The sequence below is a fragment of the Ceratotherium simum genome, chromosome 16, assembly GCF_057802395.1.
Source record: "Ceratotherium simum simum isolate JZ-2026a chromosome 16, ASM5780239v1, whole genome shotgun sequence".
Classification (NCBI taxonomy): domain Eukaryota; kingdom Metazoa; phylum Chordata; class Mammalia; order Perissodactyla; family Rhinocerotidae; genus Ceratotherium; species Ceratotherium simum.
Genome location: NC_141915.1, coordinates 47767415 through 47785126, shown reverse-complemented (window position 1 = coordinate 47785126; position 17712 = coordinate 47767415). Strand labels below are relative to the sequence as shown.

The following is a 17712-nucleotide window of genomic DNA, read 5'->3' as shown; positions in this document are numbered from 1 at the left end:
GTCATCTGCATTCTGGTTATGTATTTTACCTCATTTTTTTCCTTTTAAAAAAGTCCCCTTTTACCTTCAAGTAGAAAAGTTACTTTTTTTTCTTTGTAGTTTTTTGCTTAGAATTTTTTGTTTTTTAAACTTTGATGTTTATGTTCAGAAGTTAAAGTTCAAGGTCTATATATAATTTTGGTTTGAGAAATAACTACAAGAATTTTCCGGTTGTTATTCATTTACAGCGTTTGTCATGTTCAGGGAAAATAGTATTGTAAATACCAAAACCTATAATATTTGCTGTAGGGCTGGAACGTTAGGACTGTGTGGATTAAAATGTACGTGTTGGAAGGTGTTACCTTCTTTCTGGTGTTTTGAAGCAAATGCTTGAGATTTCCTTAATTCTATAGCCTAGTGAGGTAAAGAGGTGATGAGTTCTAGAAGAATTATTTTAAAGAAACAAAATCAGTATTGTAAACTGAAATGGAGGAAAACACTGTTTCTCACTTAAGTTTGTCCTTTAACCTGGGACAAATTAACAAAAAAGCTATGTATTACAAGTTTGTGGTATTCTTCAGCTCACTAATACCTTGAAAGTTTAAATGGATAGAATCTGAACTCAGGTTGCCTTCGGTGGGTTAATGGCTTTTTTAGATCAGAATACCTGGGTAGGGGATTGATTGTCTTGTCTTCGTGAAGTACCGTTATCTCCCTAATAGCATAGAGCACTTTCTATAAAGTATTTTAAGATATGTATAGTCAGAATCTCATAAGTTCCTATCCCAGAATTTTTTCTTAGTTAAAACCATACTTGGGGTATATTATGTGCTAAAAAAGTTTTGCGGGCTGGTCTATAACCTAATCACTTTTTTCTTATATTTCTATGAGAAAATGCACTCTGAATTCTGAGTTCATAAATGAGGGGATATCTTTATATACTATTTCATTATTTGAGAAGATGATTTTTAGACAATTATAAATTAGGAATACTACACTTCACAAATCTAGATCCACAGCTGTAAAAGAAATGATTAGTGAGGAATTTGATGTTATTTGGGTGACTGACTTCTTTTCTTTCAAATATATGCATTTTTCCAACATGAGTAAGTTGATTGTATTACTGGTTTATAGCTGTCAGATTTTAAATTTGCCATTTCTAGCTTTCATATAAAATTTTTTTATTACGAAAATTTTCAAACATACACAAAAGAGAATAGTATAATGATCCCCCCATATGTTTAATGCTTAGATTAAAAAATTAGCAAGATTTTGTCATACTTGTTTCAGCCATGGTTTTTTTTTTTTTAAACTCCTTTTTTTTTCTTTTTTTGGCTCAAATTTAAAAAATTTTCCCTCTTTGAGCCCAGGTGTATGGTATTAGATAAATCATAATTGTTAGTTAATTGTACTCATCGTTGGTCATTGCATAGTCTTCCTTCAGTTATTCATTCAGGTTTTAAATTATGTTTAATAATGAAACAAACACCTAGGAATGTGTAGTCCAAAACAAAAAGCTAAGTCCTGCTTTGACGCTAACCTGCGTCTAACCATATCTCTGATCCCATCCCCTGCCTCTCTCTCCCCTACCTGAAGTGATTATCACTTTGAATCCTGTGTTCACTATTTATTACCTTCTTTCCTTTTTGTGAGGGAGACTCAGTAGAATTAAGACTGTTGATACTGGAGGTCAAAGTAATGTATAACCCACATATTATTGCTTTCATTGAGATGATCTACATGATTTGCTAAAAACTATATATTTCTGTTTTAGTTGTTTTAAGCTTTATAGCAAGTGTATTGTGTTAAGTATATCTTATTAAGTGTATTGTGTTAAGTGTAACTTTTTGGAACTTAATTTTTTCACTTTACATTATATTACTAATATAATATTGTATGTTGCTGGGGTTCTTTCATATGAACTGCATTATAATATTCCTCTGTGTCACTACACCACAGTTTATCTATCTTCTTTCCTGTTGATGTGAATTTGGGTTGTTTCCTACTGCAGTATTTTAAGCAAATCCCAGACATCATATTATATCAATCTTACATACATCTCTAAATGATGTGGACATTTTCTTACATAATTACAGTGCCAATATCATTTTAGTAAAATTGACAACAATTCCCTAATATCATCTACTATCCAGTCAGTTTAAATTTGCTCACTTAAAATTTTTTTTTTTTTTTTTTTGCTTTTGCTGTGTTTGAAATAACTGCAAATAAGGTTCCTATATGACATGACGTTTGGTTTTATATCTCTTGAGTCTCTTAATGTGGAGCACTCTCCCCTTCCCTCAGTTTTTTATTTCATATGCTGTTGACTTGTTGAAGAATCCTAGTGTATCCTCCTATGGACTATTCCACATCCAAGATTTGTCTGTTTCCTTTCTCTTAGTGTTGTTTAATTTGTTCTAAAAGCTTGGTTAAATTCATTTTCAACTATTTTTGGCGAGAATACTTCATAAGCTATGTGCTGGGTACTTCATATCATATCGCCTCAAAAGGCTCATAGTGTCTGTTCCACCTTTACAAATGCTGAGATTGATCAGAGTTCAGGTGGTGATGCTGAATAAAGTTTCCTGTCCACTTCTCATTCATTGATGATCTTTCCAGAAACACTTATCTATTTGGAGGTTATAATATGGTGATTTCTAATTTTATCGTTTTTTCCATATTTTTTTAACTGGAATTCTTCTGTAAAGAATTTTCCCTCATTAACTATGGCTATTTGAATACCTTGAAATATAGTAAGAGCAGGAATAAATACTTAATTATTTCTTTTAAATTCAAATTTTCAGGGTCAGGAGTTGGTGTCCATTTACCTTCAGTGGCAATTCATGAGTTATGGACTTTTGGGTGAGGCGTGTGGCTTTCTCATTTTAAATATCAATTTGAACTCATGGGTCTTTATGGATTCATTTTGATTCAGTCAGTTGTAGTAATCATTCATTTTCTTATATTGACCAGCAGGAGCCCCTTCATGTGGGCTTTTGAGTCCTTTTGCCATGACTCCAGTAGTCTTAGATAGCTTCCTTGCTTTTTGGCAGAATAAAATATCTGAGGCTTATCGTATACATTTCCTACCCCAGACCTGGGATCAATCATTCATCCAAGAAGCCCTGGTTCCTTTTGGTGGGGAAATATTTGGAGACCACAGTAGGGGCCCAGGAGTACTTACTGCTCTGGGCCCCTACTGTGGTAGGGGTAGAGATAGGTAGCCTATCTCTAGGCTTTTTTGGTGGGTAGTGTTAGGAAATACGTATTTTTGAAAAGAAAAAGACCATCAATTCATATTGACATTTCAAATTCAGATTGAGGATTGTGTAGTTTCTTTGTTTTTACACTTGTATCTCTTTTGTCTTGCACTGAAAGCCTTACTTCCTAACAACAGTAACGTAATTACATATTTGCTTTATCTCTGATATAGATGTCTGTTAATAATGTTGTTAGTAACATCCAATGTGTGTTAATAATAAAAATTATTTTATGTATCATGTATTTTCATAATACCACTATTACTAATGACAGTAAGACTAACGAATGGCATTAGGATTTTTTTGCAGCTCTTTATTCATCCTTATATCATATTTCCAGTAAAGTCATACAGTCAAGATACTGTGTTCCAAAGTCACTTGAAATAATGTTTTTCTCTGTGTGGTTATGCCAACAACTTGATATACAGTTAGGTTTGTTTTCACTTTTTAGGGATTGTATTTGTAACTTTAATTTTTAAAAATGTAAAATATTTACATGATTCCAAAATCAAACTGTGTAACTGTATATATTCAGAGAATTTTCTCTTCCATCCCTTCTCTCTCTAGGTAACCATTTCCATCCCTTCCCTTATAGGTAGCCACTTTTATTAATTTTTGGTTATTCTTCCAGGAGTTATTTTTGGTAAATAAAAGCAAAATATGTCCATAAATTCATATTTCTCTCCCCTTTTTACACAAAAGTTAGCATACTGTAAGTACTGTTCTGTACCTCTCTTTCTACGTTTAATCTTGGGATCATTTCATATGTGGATATAGTGATTTCCTCAGTCCTTGTTATGGTGCATGATATTTCATTGTGTGTACCGTCTTTTATTCACCCGGTGCCCTATTGATGGACATTTTTTGTTTGTGGTCTTTTGTCATAAATAATGCTGCAACGAATAGCTCTGTAGATAAGTAGTTTAGTACTTTTGCCAGTGTATTTTGGGATAGATTTCTGGACATGGGATTGCTAGGTTAAGAATAAATGCACATGTAATTTTTCTAGGTATTGTCAGTTCTTTTATTCACTTCCACCATTTTGCACTCCCACACCAATGTGTGGGAGTGCCTGTTAACCCACTGCCTCTCCACCTGAGTGTGTTGTGAGACTTGGATTTTTGCCAGTCTGATTAGCTGAGAAGTAGTTTCTCCATGTAGTTTTACTTTGCGTTTCTCTTAGTTTGAATTAAGTGAGCATATTTCCATATGTTTAAAGGCCATTTTCATTTCTTTTGTGACTGTTCATATGTTTTCCCATTTTTCTCTCAGGTTGTTGGGTTTTTTCCCTCAAAAAAACCTTAGGAGCTCGTTATACATTAGAGGTAGTCTTTATGATATACTCTCAACCTCTTATTAGTTTAGTGATTGATTTAAAGATTATCTTATTAGTGGCAAAATGAAATGCAGGAGGAGGCCCTTAATTTCTGAACTGCCATGGAAAGACCTAGGCTTTCAGTTCATGGCAGTGTTCATGTTCATTTTGACATACTTTTGGTGTATATACTCTTAGTGATACTATTAAATTGTTCTTAGAATTAACAAGCTCTTAGGCATTACCTTATAGTTAATTTGGGGGCATAGAATTCAGTCAGAAACCTTAGAGATAAATAATCCCGTTTAATTCTGTTTCTAATACTGTTTGAAAAGTTAAGAATGTAAATTTCAGATTTTGAGAGATTATCTCACCAAAACCACTTCTGCAATAGGTTTTGTGACATAATTATATCACTTTATTATTCTTTAGCTCTGGGATATCTGAAAGATTATCTACCTTGTGCTATAGACTAAGATGATAAGAGTCTGAGTTAATAGACTGGGAGACTTAAAAAATAACTCATAGGGTGTTGCTTACAAGTTTCTTTTCATACATTGCATTATTCATACATGAGCAGCTTTTCTTTTTAAAATCTAGCTTTGTAATGCAATCCTGAAACATTTAAATGTCTTTTATGACAATTAGTTATTTTGATGTGATTTCCAATTTAAAAATCAGCTATTCTATTTTTCTAGAAGAACCTAACAAGACATGTGACAGCAGTAACACTAGTGCTACCACTACCTCCATCCAGCCTAATCTGGAAAACAGTAACAGCAGCAGTGAACTAAATTCCTCCCAGAGTGACTCTGCTAAGGCAGCTGATGATCCTGAAAATGGAGAAAGAGAATCTCATACACCTGTCTCTATTCAAGAAGAGATAGGTAAGAATACACTTCATACATTAAAGCAAGCTTTTTAATTTTTTTAATTTTTAATTTTTTAAATAAAAGTTTGATGGGGGTGGGGAAGATTTAGATTTTCTTTTCCTTTTATTCTTTTTTTTTCAACATAAGTAGCACTTGCACTCATTCTTTTTGTTTAAAAAAATACAAAAGCACACAGGAAAAAATATTTCTTTTTCACACCCCCTCCCCAAAGGTGACCACCATCAGCAGTTTGGTGTATAAGAAATATCTTTCTCCGTGCAGTTACCTTAATGTCTGTATGTTTACAAAAAGGTTTTTTTTTTCTTTTTGTATAAACGGGATCATTCTGCATGTATTGTTCTGCATCTTACTTTTTTACTCACTAATACATATAGAGAATCTTCATGTTATAAATTGGATTCATTCTTTTTTTAACTGCTGCATGATACTCTACAGTATGGATGAACCACAATTCATTTACTGTTTCTCTATTGATGAACATTTAGGCTGTTAACGGTTTTTTCATTATTTCAAATAGTGCTTTTTAACATCCTCAGTGTTACACAAGTAATTGTGGCAGAATAGAAACAGTTAAGTGGAATTGCTGGGTCGAATGGTAGGTACCTTTTAAAAATAGTGATGGCTACTGGTTAATTGTACATTAAAAGGGATTTATAGGGCTGGACCAGTGGCGCAGTGGTTAAGTGTGCACACTCCGCTTCGGTGGCCCGGGGTTCGCAGGTTCGGATCCCCAGCGCACACCGAAGCACCGCTTGTCAAGTCATGCTGTGGCGGCGTCCCATATGAAGTAGAGGAGGATGGGCATGAATGTTAGCCCAGGGCCAGTCTTCCTCAGCAAAAAAGGAGGAGGATTGTCATCAGATGTTAGCTCAGGGCCGATCTTCCTCGCCAAAAAAAAAGGGCGGGGGGGATTTATAGCAATAATTCATGTACATCTGTCTTTCGTCATACTCTTACCTCGATTCAACGTCATCAATCTCTTACATTTTTGCCAATGGTGAAAAGTGTTTCATTTAAAAATTTGCATATCCCTCCTTACTAATGTGGTTGAGTTTCTTTTCATGTGTTTATTGAACTTTCTGTGAATTGCTTATTCATATCTTTTGCTCATATTTTTCTTGAGTTTTTTTTTTTTTTTTTTTTAAGATTTTATTTATTTATTTTTTTCCCCCCAAAGCCCCAGTAGATAGTTGTATGTCACAGCTGCACATCCTTCTAGTTGCTGTATGTGGGACGTGGCCTCAGCATAGCCGGAGAAGTGGCGTGTCGGTGCGCGCCCGGGATCCGAACCCGGGCCGCCAGCAGCAGAGCACGAGCACTTAACCGCTAAGCCACGGGGCCGGCCCTTGAGTTTTGATATTTTTCCTTAATGAGTTTTAGGAATGCTTTGTGTATTATGACTATTAATTTTTGGTTTTACAACTATACTTATATAGTTATTGCTTGTTTTTTAACTCTTTCTGTTATCTTGTACAGAAATTTTTACATTTTTATCTAGTTAAATTGATCAATCTTTTTCTTTAGGGTTTCTCTGGATTTTGTGTAAGGAAGGATTTTGTGGTCTTAAGGAAGACCATCACTCTCCCAAGAATATACATATGTTTTACAGTAATTTCACATAATACTTCTATAACTTTGTTTTTAATCCTTCTGGAGTATAATTTTGTGTATGCTATGAGATGGAAATCTGTTTTAATTAGGACCTTTTCAATTGCAAGTGACCAAACCAGCTTAAACTAGCTTAAGTGAAAAGGGAATTTAATTAGCTCATGTGATTGGGAAGTCCAGGCTATCATCAGGCATAACTGGACCCCCAGGTGTCAAAACTCTGTCTTCTCTTTCTCTCTCACATTTTGGATCTGCATATGTTTGTGTGTTAACTTCATTCTCTCCTAATACAGACAGGCTTTTTCCAAGTGGCAGGGAAGATGGCATCAGCAGTTTGTATTCATATCTTTCTGAGGTCTGTGACGCAAAGGCAAGGCCCTTACTTCTGCTCCAAATCAAAAGTCCTTGAGGAAGCAATTTGAGTGGCCTGTCTTGGACAGATTGTTCCCACTCGTGTGGCCAGGGCAGGCAAGGTATTTCGATTGATGGCTCCAGCAAAAGTATATGATTGAAGTGGGGTAGGAATGGTTTTCCAGAGAAAGAGGGATGCTGCAAAGTTAGAAAACAGTAAATATACACAATTTCACCTTTTGGTAGTTCAACACAAACCTGTGTATGCAAATGCAAAAGTACTCCTGCCTCTAACATGTTGCAAAGAGCTCAGCCCAACTGAAAATTTTTTCAAAAACATCTTTCCCGAAATTACATCTGGTAATTGTAATTGTATCTAGGATTTCTGTGTGTTATGTGCTATTTTCGATAAGGTCTGGATGTGGCTCATCTTCATCTCATAATCCATGTGCAAAATTATGAATTTAACTACCTGCAACATTCATTATCCTGATAGTGGAGGATGTTCTTTGATAAATCTGGCTGCCATTGGTTTTCTGGGAGGGTGGATGTGGATAAGAAGTGAGAAGTATATGGGAAGATCCCGCTTCTGGAGGCCGTTCTGTTTTAGCATCCTAGTTCCTGTTAGCTTTTTCAAGGATGGGTTGCTGGGGATTGCTGTAGTGTTGAAGAATCATATGTCCTAGTTTGGCAGGTTTGGAGTTTTTTCTGGCAATAGCACCCCCTATAGATTGCCTGGGTACCCAGCTAGGACCTCATGTCCAGAAACGTGGCTCTGGGTCCCTGAAGGTAAATTCACTTACTTTGCCCAGTCTGTCTGCTTAGCAGACCAATAGCCCTGGCCCTCAGGTGTATACAGTCTGTCTAGGCTTCTGCCTCCTGACATCATTAAACAATGAGCTACAGAGGCTGGGGTAAAGCAGCTCTGTCCTCTGCCTCCAGGCTACGTCGCAGTGATTCACTCCCTTATAGTAGGAGGAATATGGCCTTTGGGCAGGGGTATTAGATAAGGACCTCCACTCTCAGTCTGGTTCCCTTTCTCTGCCCCTTCAAGTCCTACCCCTAGGGATGAATTTTCTGCCTCCTTTACCTTATTTGCACTAAACTCAGCAAGTGGCAAAGGATTATTAGATTGTTGGCTCTAAAATGAGGGGCTTCTTTTTAAAAGCACTGTGCCATTCCCTTTCTGCTGTTAGAAAGTCCAGCCTAGACCAAACAATGTCTAAGAAGTATTTATAGTACGACTTAATAGATGGTCCAAACAAGTAGCCACCATAGTTCAACATCTGGGCATAAAACTCCAGCATGGGTAGGCTCATGGTCTGAGACTAAAGAGAAAATTGTTCATAGTCTGACCAGGTGCTTTGCTACCACACATTGAAGGTTACTAGCTTTCCAGCCTGGGGTGGCAAGATAGCCAATACCCTACCCCATCTTGATTTAGTGCCATATTTTGGGGTTCAAATCTTAAGATACTCTACTTGATTGTTTAGAATTTAGTGGTTGTGGGCCGGCCCCGTGGCTTAGCGGTTAAGCGCGCGCACTCTGCTGCTGGCGGCCTGGGTTTGGATCCCGGGCACGCACTGACGCACCGCTTCTCTGGCTATACTGAGGCCGTGTCCCACATACAGCAAGTAGAAGGATGTGCAGCTATGACATACAACTATCTACTGGGGCTTTGGGGGAAAAAATAAATAAATAAAATTATTAAAAAAAAAAAAAAAAAGAATTTAGTGGTTGTAAGTGACAGAAATCCACTAGACTTGCTTAAAGCAAAAAGGAAATTTTATTGGCTCATACAATTGGCAAGTCCAGAGGTAGTGACAGCCTCAGGTGCATTAACGGACCAGGGAGGTTATCACGGGTCTTCCTCCCATATCTCCCCGCCGCCCCTGTGATGGGCTTGTCTCTTATTATTGAAAGTTTTCTCCATGTTGTGGCGTAAAAGTAGCCATCTTCTAATTTATACCCTTTCTACTCACTAATAATAAAAGCAAGACCCTTTCTCCATCTCCAGATTTTAAAAATTGGGATAGGATGCTGAATGACTTGGGCCACATAGCCAGTCCTGGGATAATCACTGCGGGCAAGATACTTGATTTGCAGCCCTGGCAGAATCGTATGATTGAAGTAGGGGGAAAGCATCTCCCCAAAGGAAAGAAGGGATGTTGAACAGATAAAATTAATGAATGTTTGATGAATTGTCATAACTTTTTATTTTTCAAAATGGATAACCAGTTTTCCCAATCCAATTTTTTTCCTCTACTTAAAATGCCATCTTTATAATATGTAATATAGTAAATTTTGTTTGTTTTTTCATTTGCCAATGCCATACTGCCCTAATTTTTAAAATCTTTATATTAAAAAAGAAAAATGAGATCTTGTTCAACTGTCTTGCTAATGGAAATTGGATAGTAATGTGATGGTTTTAGAATGTATAGAAATTTTTAGCCAAAGTGAGATTCATGGGAAAGCAGAAATTGCCCCTTGGTAGTTAAATCTGTCACTCTTTAAAATTAAGTTACTGTGAAAATGTGAGATGCCTTTATTATATTAAAAAAGAAACTAATTCAGTTGGTTTTCACATGTATAATTATCTGAATACACAGATAATTATCTAGATTTCTTAGAAAATTCACTTGGCATTTATGTTTATAAGCTTTAAACTATTAGGTATTTAAACAGAATTTCAGTGGAAATCTTTCTAAAATTAATTACATTCTTTAATTTTTGTATAGAAATCCATGTTGAATATATAAGGCAACATTTTATTAGTGTGAGTTTTGAGTTATTGTGTTTGCTACTTGTAAATGTGTATTAGCCCTTCCTGTTTTCTAATATATGAGCTTTGAAACATAACCTGGCATGTTTGAATTTTCTGTAAAATAATACATTTGCTTTGGCTATTCAAGGACTTTTTCTGTTTACTTTCTGGATCTTAGATGTGTACCAGGTATAAGTTTTGGGTAAATAAGATGTTATTATTATTTACTTACTGTTAGCAATTATTTTTGGCTTTTCATTTGATGACAGGTGATTTCAAATCAGAGAAGTCTAATGGGGAAATGAGCGAGTCTCCTGGAGGTGGAAGAGGAGCGTCTGGTTCAACGCGAATTATCACCAGATTACGGAATCCAGACAGCAAGCTCAGTCAGCTGAAGAGCCAACAGGTGGCAGCCGCAGCCCATGAAGCAAATAAATTATTTAAGGAGGGCAAAGAGGTGTGTTTAAAACAAAAGTCTCTGGAATGTGAAATAATTTTATTTATCAGACCTTAAAATTAGAGGTGAGAAGTTTATGGGCCTACTTTTGAATTGTGTTTTCTCCACTTCCAAGAGCACAGTCGGTAACAAGATTAAAAGTTAGCTTTATATTATGATAAGTATAGTAGTGTACCCAAATTTCTCTTGAAGCATGGGAATGTTGTAAATGGGTGGTATACTTTCTTACTATATGGTTAGTTTTTTTGTATATTATTCTAAAGAGATAGAGGCTTCTTTTTCATGTATGGTAATGAGTAGGCTATTTGTGGGCTTTAGTGAAGAGTTGTAGATGATTTAGCTCGTTTCTAGCTATAATCATTTTAGGCGAGCCTGCAGCTAAAGGATGAGACTCACCCCTCTATAGGAGAGTATAGTGCATAGAACAGCACAGCACCCCAGCACTGATTATGAACAAAAAAATTGAAGCTAGGACTCAGTATTTCTGCCCCGCTAGCTAGCCATGGTGACAGAACAATGGCCACAACTGTGTCTCCGAGATTTGAGAATTATTTGCGGTGTAGATATGCAAGAATATACAGTGTTCTTAACATCAGGAATTGCTTTAAAGTAGTGGCTTTCAAGCTTCTTTTTCACTCTGACCCTCAGCAAGACATTTTTCATAGCAACCCAGTATACACATTGAAAAGTTTCCTGAAATAGTATTTTACCTTATTATATGGGAAGTGCTCTGGTATTTTCTCTTCTAGTTGAGTCTATTTATTATACTTCATTTTTTAAAAAGCTAAGTAAGGCCCACTATTGATTTCACAGTCCAGTAAAGGATTGGGATCAACTGTTTGAAAACACTATTTTAAAGTATCCATGGGCTCTTATCCTAAAGCGGGAATGATAAAAGGAGCAGAAGAAAAGGTATTTTTAGGAATGTATTTTTTGGGTAATAGTACGTATAATGTACTCTTTTTTCCCTAACCTGTATATTGTAGGCTTGAAATAATGATAGATGAAGGATTTACACATACAGTTTCATGTGTATATTTGAGATACATGAAAGTACTTAATGTCTCACATATAATAGGCACTTAATATAGAGGTTAGTTTTCTTTCTTTTTGCAGGCATATCTTGGTTGTTTAATTATGAACAGTTAGCTTTAGTTTTTAACTTAGCTTTTAAACTTCAAAAGTTCAGTCTTAGATGTATCTTATTTTGAATGATAAATTACAAATTATTGAAAGACAGTTGATCAGACAGATTTACATCTTTGATATGAATAATGGAGTCTTTTTATTTTCTTGATCAGGTACTGGTAGTTAACTCTCAAGGAGAAATTTCACGGTTGAGTACTAAAAAGGAAGTGGTCATGAAAGGAAATATCAACAATTATTTTAAGTTGGGTCAAGAAGGGAAATATCGTGTCTACCACAATCAATATTCCACCAATTCATTTGCTTTGAATAAGCACCAGCACAGAGAAGATCATGATAAGAGAAGGCATCTTGCACATAAATTCTGTCTGACTCCAGCAGGAGAGTTCAAATGGAATGGTTCTGTCCATGGGTCCAAAGTTCTTACCATATCTACTCTGAGACTGACTATCACCCAACTGGAAAACAATATCCCTTCATCCTTTCTTCATCCCAATTGGGCTTCACACAGGTAAAGGAAACTAAGGTTCATTTATCACTGTGAATATACTAGATATTTACAAAATGATTATTACAAGTGTGCACTTTAAGCTGTCATCATCAGTGAATTGAATGAAGTCAACTTAGCAAAACACTAAGGGCATTAGGGATGTGAGTGTATTTCTAAGTTACTGAGCCAACACTAGCCTTTGGAAGATTTCTGGGAAGCAGAGTCTTTATCCCTGGAATCAAATGGAGGCCAGCCAGAGTTCTAGAACTTTGTAGAAGGTATAAGGAATTGGAGGACTAATTGGGAATGACCTCTGGGATTCCTTCCAGTGTCCAAAGTCTATGATTCTGTGAGGTAGGAACTTCTAGTAGCAGTATAGTTATCCCACTTAGCCTAGAAACATATCCGTATAAGATGGAATCATCATAAATTACAACTCTTATGCTTTTAATTTAAGATCAATGAAGTGAAATAATTTTTTTTTCTTCTGAAATATAGGGCAAATTGGATCAAGGCAGTTCAGATGTGTAGCAAACCTAGAGAATTTGCGTTGGCTTTGGCTATTTTGGAGTGTGCAGTTAAACCAGTTGTGATGCTACCAATATGGCGGGAATCTTTAGGACATACCAGGTAAGTGAATTCTGAGCTTTGTGAATGGTGTGTTAGACTGCCTTTTGGAATATTAGTCTATTAATAATGCAAGTTATTGTATTTAAAAGACCATATTAAATACTTAACTCTTCTTGGCCTCGTTTTCCTCCTCTGTAGGATGTAAACATGAACATTAGTTCTTATTTGTGATATAGGATTGTAATGATCAAAAGACATCAGGTATATGAAAATTAAAAATATTTTCTAAAGTAAAAAGCATTTTTATTGGGTATAAAGAACACTCATATTTTTTGAATATCTATTCTAGAATGTTCTAGATACTGTGCCAGGTATCTGCTTTATTTAGAGTTGAGTGTCTGGTCAAAGATTGTGCAGCTTGTGAGTAGACCTAGCAGTTGGTTAAAAAGAATAGATAAATTTTGTGACTTGAATCTACTTTTTAGCCGTATCGGATTTGTTTTTTAACTTTAGTTAGTTTTTTAAAAGTTATGCAAAACTAATATAAGCCTATGGTAAAAAATTATTGTTCATTGTGACAAGAATCATTCTACCTTCCCTGCCCCTCTACAAGGCCCACTCCAAAGATACAATGCTGTCATTTTTTTTAATATAAATATATTTTTTGTTTCTTTCCATATCTGTGTTTTATCTTATAATGAAAAGTTTTTTAAGAAAAGTAAATTTATGCCTACTAAACATTTTTCATCTGCTAAGGGTTTCTCTCAGTTTTCTTTGGTGTTTTCCCCACATAAATCTTTTGGATACTTTTTTTTCTCTTTTCTCCCTTCTGTTTTGAATGTAATTGCTGCTACCAGTAGAGGCTTCCACAAATGGAATGGGCTTAATTCTTCCTAGGATAAAAAACAGGGTTAAGTGAAGGTACTACAGATGGTGCCTCCCAGGAGAGGAGAGCTAAATGGGTGGCACGCCCTTATTCTGCTTCTTATTGCTCTCTTTCATCAGGGTAGAGCAAGGAGAGAGTCGGAGTTAATTGTGAGGCAATATTCCGTATTTCTATTTTTCCTTCTTGCGTTTACCTCCAGACTTGCTCAAAACCATTCTGTCCCAACATTCGCCTATTCAGTGATTATCCTGAAACTTAGTTGGTGGACCAAGCAGCCATGTCTCTGGTGGCAGAGATCAATACTTCAAGACCTAGAGCTAAGCTAGATGTTGCTAAATAAAACTCCAATACTCAAACGTAACTTAAAATGACTAAATCCTATCTTTTGTAAATTTGTTTCTAAATAGTAAACATTCTAATGGAATTCAATTTTTTAAAAAAAATCAAGGTTTTTTTTTTTTTTTTTTTCATCCTGGTTCCTCATTATGACTAGTCTTCTAAACATGTTACTTAGAGTTATAAAATTATATCATGAATTGTATTAGTATGATATTTCTGGTAATATATACAAAAGAACTCTTTTTTAATATGATGAGGTAAGATAAAATAGAACACATTGACTTTTTAAAAAATTAGAGACCATGATTCAGGAAATTAGAAATTAATAATAAGACTTCACTTCTGGCAATACTGTAGTCACAGACTTCTAGGTCACAAACTTCTAAGACTCAGTCCTAGGGAAATATCTAAAAATGCAACCAAATATTTTATTCATAAAATGTTTATTGTGATATTCAATAGTAAAGCTTTGAGAGTAGAATCTTTTTTTGAGAAAATTATAAAGTCTTTCTTGAAAAACATTAAAGAACACCTAAATAGAAATATATCTCATGTTTGTGTATAGGAAGACTCAGTGTCTTGTCAATGTCAATTTTCCTCCTGTTAATATATAAATTAATTTTAATAACAATAATTATAGTTGAGCTTTCTGTAGAATTTGACAAGATGATTAAAAAATTTATATGGAAAGAGGCAGTAAAAGTAAATTTGAAGGACAAGGTGGAATGACTTGCCCTACCAGGTAACAAAACTTAAGTTGGTAACTCGAATAATACTGTGGTATAGATGCAAAGATAGACAAATAGACCAGTGGTACAGAACAAACAGTCCAGAAAGAAACCAACCCATATATGGAAATATAATATATGATAGAGGTGGCATTAGAAAGGATGAACGATTCAGTAAAAGGTGATGAGGCAATTAGTTATCCATACGGTGGAAAATTGAATTCTGTTCTACATATCATACACAATAGTCAGTTCCAGGTAGAGTAAATCCTAAATGTGAAAAGCAAAACTTTACAACTCCAAGAAAAAATAGAGAGATTATCTTTATGGCCCTGGAGTAAAGGAAGTTCTCTCCCTCTCTCCTCCACTTCCTTCTCTTTTCCCTTTCATCTCTTTTTCCTTTCTTCCGGTCTCTCTTTCCTTATACTCTTTCCTTCTTCCTCCTTCCCTTTCATACTTTCTTCCTTTTCTCTTTCTCTTGATTGTTTTCTTTCCTTCCTGATTCATTCAGTATCTCCCAAAACATACCTAAGGTAGGCATTATTTCTTCCATTTATAAGCATGTTATTTATTAGATGAGAATGAATGTGCGTGCATATGTGTGTCTGCACATACTACAAGTGACTTTCCTATTTTATGTTTAATAAGTGGTATATACATAAGATTGTATGTAATATATAAGCTGTAAGGGGTAATAATAAAATGAACACCTGTGAATTCACCACCCAATTTAAAAATAAGGATATTATCATTATTGCATCTACTTTCCATTCACATTACCTTGCCTCTCCTGAGAGATAACCATAATGTTTAAGTTTGTGTTTTGTTATACTCTTATTTTTACGATGTAGTTTTATCACATACATATATATCAGTAAACAGTGGATCGTTTCCTGTTGTTTGAGTTTTGTAATAATGTATCGTCCTAAAAGACTGAATCACAGACTGGTTAAAGGTATTTTTATTGTTTTGTTATACTGTAGTCAAAAAAGAGTTAGTATACACAATATATTCAAGAACTTATACAATTCAATAAGAAAAAAATCAAACCATTTAGAAAAAAAGGCCAAAGATACAAAGATAATTCACAGAAGAGGAAACACAAATAGCCAAGAGACATGAACAGATACTTAACCTCCCTGGTAAGGTAGGAAAATGCACATTAAAACTAGGGGCTATTATTTCACATACATCAGACTGTCAAAAATTTAAAGAGTATTAGTAAATATGTGACATAATAGGAAGAGAATTCTGAAACATTGCTGATAAAAGAGTAACTAGTATAATGCTTGCTGCACCCATTTTAGAGAACAATTTGGTAAAACAAAGTTGAAAATGCAATTCTACTCCTAATTAAATACCTTAGCAGAATCTTACATCTGTACGTGAGGAGATGCATAGAAAGATGTTCTTTATAATATTTTGTAATGGTGAAATTTGGTAACAATCCCTAAATGCCCATAATCAGGCATGTTTAAATTGTGGTGTGGTTCTTTAATGGACTACTATACAGCAGTGAAAAAAAGTAGAGCAACAAGTGTCAATAAGATTGAGTCTCGTAAATGTACAACAGAATGGAAACAATTGTTTTTCTAAAAAATACATATAATATGATTCCATTTATGTAAAATTTAAAATCATGTATGCTAATATAATATTACAATATTGTTTAGAGATATAGACATTTGTGGTAAAAGTTTAAAGATATACAAGGGCTATATGCTTGAAACTTAAGAAATATACTTCTAAATAAATAAAAAATGGACAAAGAAAAATCATAATGGAAACTAGAAAACATTTTGAATTGAATGTTCATGAGATTACTACATATGTTGAAATTGTGAGATGCAACTAAACAGTACCCAGGGGAAATTGGTAGCTTTCAATGGTTACATTAGAAAAGAAAAACTGCAAGTTAATTAGCTAGGCATACATCTCAAGGACTCAACCCAAAGAAAGGAAATATTGAGAAATACCAAATATTAAATATTTTCTGAAATAGGAAACAAACATACCTTAGATACTATTATAACTTATAAACCTCTGATGAGGTTATAAAAGGAGAAAGCACAAATAACCATGATCAAGAGTAAAAAAGGGGTCGTACCAAGTAATATTTCTGATTCTCTCTCACTGGTACTGGGGATTTTAAACCTTCACAGAATCCGCTAACATAGTATTCAGGCTTCCTCCATCCACAGAGAAAGGGTCCCGTTGGGTTCCTCATTTTGGGTGGGAGAAGGGTTGGAGGGGAGGAGCCCCACTGATCTCAGTCATTGGACGGTAGGGCATAGGCTATGCTTTTTCCTCAGGCAGGAAAAGGATTTCTGTTCAGTTTAAAGGATATCACTGGGGATGGCCTGGTGGTGCAAGCAGTTAAGTGCGCGCGCTCCACTGTCGTGGCCCGGGGTTTGCCAGTTTGGATCCCGGGCGCAAACTGACGCACTGCTTGTCAAGCCGTGCTGTGGCTGTGTCCCATATAAAGTAGAGGAAGATGGGCATGGATGTTAGCCCAGGGCGTCTTCCTCAGCAAAAAAAGAGGAGGATTGGCAGATGTTAGCTCAGGGCTGATCTTCCTCACAATAAATAAATAAATAAATAAAGGATATCACTGCACCTATCAGCAAAGAGATGGGTAGGACCAGATGATTTCATAAGGAAATTCTTCAAATTTCAGGAAACATAATTCTATTTGAAGTTTTCCATAAAATAGAAAAAGAAGGAAATCTTGCAGATTATTATTTCTGTTAGTATAAAACTGTTATAAAATTAGATAAATAGAAATAGACAAGTAGAAAATTATAGCCCTGTCTCCTCTATTAGTATTTACCATTGATTAATAATCAATAGCAAATAGATGTGTATTCAAGAAATCTTAAACTATTAGCCAGTATATTCAAGAGTAAATTAAAAGAACAATAAACCA

General features: G+C 35.1%; 1 protein-coding gene across 17 annotated transcripts in view; it reads left to right on the top strand.

The window, feature by feature from the left end:
• The window catches only part of BPTF (bromodomain PHD finger transcription factor), a 144327-nt gene that overhangs the window by 64891 nt on the left and 61724 nt on the right, over window positions 1-17712 (top strand). For 13 of the 17 annotated variants that reach the window (XM_087441439.1, XM_087441445.1, XM_087441442.1 and 10 more), the window contains 4 exons: window positions 5253-5441; window positions 10440-10627; window positions 11929-12284; window positions 12762-12893. In XM_087441439.1, the coding sequence (XP_087297565.1) occupies window positions 5253-5441; window positions 10440-10627; window positions 11929-12284; window positions 12762-12893 (865 nt within the window). The remainder of the gene's footprint in view (window positions 1-5252; window positions 5442-10439; window positions 10628-11928; window positions 12285-12761; window positions 12894-17712) is intronic. The other 4 variants (XM_087441447.1, XM_087441438.1, XM_087441448.1 and 1 more) reach the window with 2 other exon arrangements.